The sequence below is a fragment of the Cherax quadricarinatus genome, chromosome 63, assembly GCF_038502225.1.
Source record: "Cherax quadricarinatus isolate ZL_2023a chromosome 63, ASM3850222v1, whole genome shotgun sequence".
NCBI lineage: Eukaryota > Metazoa > Arthropoda > Malacostraca > Decapoda > Parastacidae > Cherax > Cherax quadricarinatus.
In genome coordinates, this window is record NC_091354.1 from 2,820,319 (window position 1) to 2,825,033 (window position 4,715).

Genomic DNA, 4,715 nt, shown 5'->3' on the forward strand with positions numbered 1-4,715 from the left:
GATTCAGGGCAGTGTTGTTTGGTGCCACTAGTTCACCATTCCTATTACAGGCTACCATAGACTACCACCTTGTGAACTGTAACAGCCCGCTTAAAGAATTACTGAAGACCCTATTTTATGTAGACAACATGCAGGGTACCACCTCAGATGAAAGGCTGTTGATGGATATTTACCGAGAGTCTAATCAGGAGATGCTCTCAGCTAACATGCCATTGAGAGAATGGGTGACAAACAATCCAACGTTGCGGGGCATGGTGGAACATGACTATACTGGCTACTCAGTGCCTGAGGTAACATCGGTGTTGGGACTAGAGTGGGAAGTCAAGGAAGACAGACTTAGGCTAAAGAGGAAGCCTGATGGGGAAGGGAAGCTGACCAGGAGGTCTTTGCTGAGCAAAGTGCAGACTGCCTTCGATCCTTTGGGTTTGTTGACACCCATCACCATTCGAGGGAGGATGCTAGTACAACAGACCTGGGAGCTGAACCTAGGTTGGGACGACCCACTGCCAGAAACAGTCTGCCAGGAGTGGGATCTGGTTAACAAAGACCTAGCGGAATTGCACGAGTTCACATTCCCCAGGTCCATCGGGTGCACCGGGCGGGATTATGACTTGCACGTCTTTTGTGATGCCTCCTCCAGGGCCTATGGGGCAGTAGCGTATTTGGTGGCCGGGGACCAAGTCAATCTGGTCACCAGTCGTGCGCGGGTGACACCCCTGAAGGATTGCTCGATCCCAAAGCTAGAGCTCACGGCGATGTTGCTGGGAGCAAGACTGGGTAAGTACGTAGAGGAGGTGTTAAGTAATCTGAGGGTGACACACACCTATGTATGGACAGACTCGGAGGTGGCCTTACAGTGGGTCCAGAATGACAGGTCTAAGCTCCCCTATGTCAGGAATCGGGTAAAGGAGATACGGGAACTACAGTCAACATCAACAATTCTGTATGTGCCTACAGATCAAAACCCAGCCGACCTGATAAGCCGAGGGGTGACACACAGAAAGTTGAGTAAAAGCGAGCTTTGGTTCAAAGGCCCAGACTGGTTACCGGCAAGGGATTGCTGGCCGGAGCAGAAATTCGTGGAGACAATCAGCAGCATAGTACATTTCGCGGGGGAACACGACACTGAATTATTTGACCCCAGGCGCTACTCCTCGTGGAGAAAACTTATAGGAGTCACGGAAATGGTATTTCGATTCGTGAGGAAGCTGCATGACAAGGTAAGCCAGGGTCGACAGTTGTCTCTAGTGGGTCCCAGAGAATATTGGATAAGGCAGTACCAAAGGGGGAGGTTTCCAGGAGTGCTGGAAGTACTTGCGACCCGGCAGCAGGTTATGGCGTCAGGACGCGTGTCCAACGATGACGACTCAGGGAACAGCAAATTGGTTCACTCATTGGGATTGTTCCTAGATCATGCGGGGCTAATAAGATGCAGGGGAAGAATACAAAACTCTGAGCTCAGCTATGGGGCCAAACATCCCGTGCTGCTGGGAAAGGAGGGATGGGCGACAGAGCTATTGATACAAGATGCCCATCAGAGGACCTTACATGGGGGGTTTGGAGATACCCTCACCTGCCTACGTCAGAATTACTGGGTACTGAAGGGTCGAGCTGCCGTCAAAAGGGTGCTAAAGAGTTGCACGGTCTGCCGGCGGTACGATGGGAGGACCCTACCCTACCCAGGTCCACCACCGCTGCCTCAGGAGCGGGTACATAGTGACAGGCCCTTTGAGACTGTAGGAATAGACTATACGGGGGCTATCACATTGAAGAACCCAGGAGACGTTAAGGAGGGCCCTCAGAAAGTATATGTCTGCCTGTTTACCTGTGCCACTACTCGAGCGGTGCATTTGGAGTTGGCAGAAGATATGACGACAGAGACTTTCGTGAAGTTGTTCAGGAGGTTTACTGCCAGATTCTCGTGCCCGCGATTGATTATCTCGGACAATGGCACAAGCTTTAGGGCGGCCGATAAAGTTTTCAGGAATCTTAGGGACAACGGAGAAGTACGAGAACACCTGAAGAGAATAGAGTGCGAGTGGAGGTTCATAGCTCCCAGGGCACCCTGGCAAGGGGGATTCTATGAACGCATGGTGGGCACAGTCAAAAGGTGCATTCGGAAGGTCTTGCACGGCAGGAGGGTGAGCTGTGATGAACTGAGGACAGTGTTAGTTGAGATAGAGGCAAGAGTTAATAACAGGCCTCTGACCTACGTACAAAATGGGATTGACGAGCAAGAAGCTCTCACCCCCAATCACATGCTGTTTGGAAGAAGGATTGAGCCCTTCCCCGCAATTTTGAGTCAGTCTTCCAAGGAGCTGGATTATTATGGGCCAGATGGTCCCCCCATCAATGAAGAACTGCACAGGAGTCACAACAGACTGGTGAACATCCTGGACAAATGGAACCAGGTGTGGCGCAGGGATTACTTGACAACCTTGCGGGAACATTTCTATGGTGCCGACCCCGAGGCGAATAAGATGATGCTAAGTGAAGGGGACCTGGTGCTGGTAGAATCCGAGGCGCCGAGGGCATACTGGCCTCTTGGCCTGGTAGTGTCAACCCACCCAGACAAGGCTGGGCGGTTGAGAATGGTGAAAGTGAGAATGAACGGTGTCGAGACTATAAGACCCATCAACAGGCTTTTGCCTCTCGAGGTCCACACGGTGGGACCGGGACATGAGAAATCAGACCAGAGGTTGAGTGAGCTGAGCGGCCGGACGACCCGTCGAACGGCGCTCGAGTCCAGGGCCCACTGGGGGGGCCTGCGGGAGGCAGACTTGATCTAGACTTAGCGCCTACCTTCGCCGGCGGGAGGATGTGGAAATTTATTTGGTCCAAATAGTTCCACAGCTCAGATCCAGCATGAGCGTCTGGTCGTCTGAGCCGAGCGACCCTTAAACCCTCCCAAACAAGCAAGGCATTCTCTGGTTGGCGGTTGGTAAGCTTATTTAATTTATAGATTTACTCTTCAGGGAAGGAGTAGGTAGGTTTACTGGTAATACACTAATATTAGGTTTACTAAGGCATCTGTAGATAATGATAGAGTAGACCTAAGACCTTAACATAGGTAGTAATAGGCCGATAATGTAGGCAAACATTAGGATAAGTTAGCTAGGGAGAACTGGCAGCCCTAGCTTGAATGGCGGGGCGCAGGTCACAAAGACAGAATAGCGTCCTTCTTACGATAGACTTCGACTGGACAAGACGTGCCGTGAACATCAGGCGGCGCCCCCACGTGTCTTCACATCTGAGACCTGGGGAAATCTGGTAGAGACACCTCGATGTACCGTAGATGATCTCCTCCATCAGCCCATACAGTAAGACGAGATATTCACCCTTTCCCGTAGGATCTGGCCAGTGACTTAGGAGATCGTGAGTTGAGTTAACTGAGGGCTCGGCGTGCTACAGAGAGAGTATGCCCAGTAAGTACCAGCGTCTCAGAGTCGTCTGAAGCTAGCGTCTGAGTCTGCATAGTTATACTAGGGGATACATACCCTCTTGGATATAGGAATTTCTGAGGTGCAGGCAGGACACTAATAACGATTGAATATTGCAGGAATTAATGCTCCCGGTTGCACGTGGTTCCCAAGGGGAAGTCCAAGGGGGCTAAAGCTAGGCTTAGGAAGTTGAAGATCAGGATATATGCTGCAACACCAAGTAAGTTAGTCCTTTATACGTGCATGCAGGCGAGGTTTCTTGCAATACCAATCATTTGTGAAAAAAATCTGTCCTATAAGCCACTTGTGAGGCTGAGGTACCCATCTCAGAGCTCGGTGTCAACAGAGTTTGCCAGGGTAGGCGACTCACTTGGAGGCAGCCCAGACAAATTTTCACATCTACAAGAAATTATAGTCATTTCTATCAGGTATGGTGACGGCGATGTAGGTAGTGCGTCTGTTCTCAACCCATATATTTTTTGGAATTTTTTCCTTGTATTTTTATCGCTTTTTCTTTTCATTATTCTTTCTAATATAATAATTGATTATTTGGCATCATATAAGAGTAGGTGGAGCTTATCAATAGACGTCTAGCCTATCAGGAAGCACCTGGGTACACTCGGCAGTGCTCCCTCTCCAGACTGTGCCAGGTGAAATCACTTCATTATTACGCTTATATCAGCTTATATATTAACTATACGGCTTATTTATCTATCAGAATTGATCTAATATGATATAATAATCACTATAAATAACAAACAAACATGTTATATACTCTAGACTGAATAAAATAGGCCATAATATAGCGAGAGCCCACCAGCAATATTTCGATATAAACGAGTTACTCCTCGTCTCCTTGTTGCATTGTTTGGTCTGTGAGTGATAGAAAACGGTGTTTTGAAGAGGATAACTGCACTAGAACATCAGTTTACTAAGAAATACACCAAAACAAACGCGATTTTCGCGAAAAAAAAACATTTTTTTTGAGACGGCGGGCCGGCCGGCGTTCTAGGCCTATATCTCGGAAGTAACTTATTAACTTATTTCGCTTTACAACTCTATTATTAATGATTGTATTGAAATGATTTTCACATTATTATTATTATTATTACAATCAAGGGGGAAGCGCTAAACCCGGAGGATTATACAGCGCCTGGGGGGGGATGTGGAAGGCATTCAGGCTTAATTTGGGGAACTGGAGCACAGATCCAATTCCCTAAATCAAGAGCCCCTCACCAACATCAAGGAACCTTCCTTGAGGGGAATGATTTTCAC

At 48.5% G+C, this 4,715-nt stretch overlaps 1 protein-coding gene across 1 annotated transcript; it reads left to right on the top strand.

The window, feature by feature from the left end:
* Positions 1-1,881: 1,881 nt before the first annotated feature.
* LOC138854569 (uncharacterized) lies at positions 1,882-3,828 on the top strand. The gene is made up of 2 exons (XM_070098530.1): positions 1,882-3,425; positions 3,560-3,828. The coding sequence occupies exon 1, from the start codon at positions 2,091-2,093 to the stop codon at positions 2,787-2,789; it is 699 nt and encodes a 232-aa protein (XP_069954631.1). The 5' UTR covers positions 1,882-2,090; the 3' UTR covers positions 2,790-3,425; positions 3,560-3,828.
* The last annotated feature ends 887 nt before the right edge of the window (positions 3,829-4,715 follow it).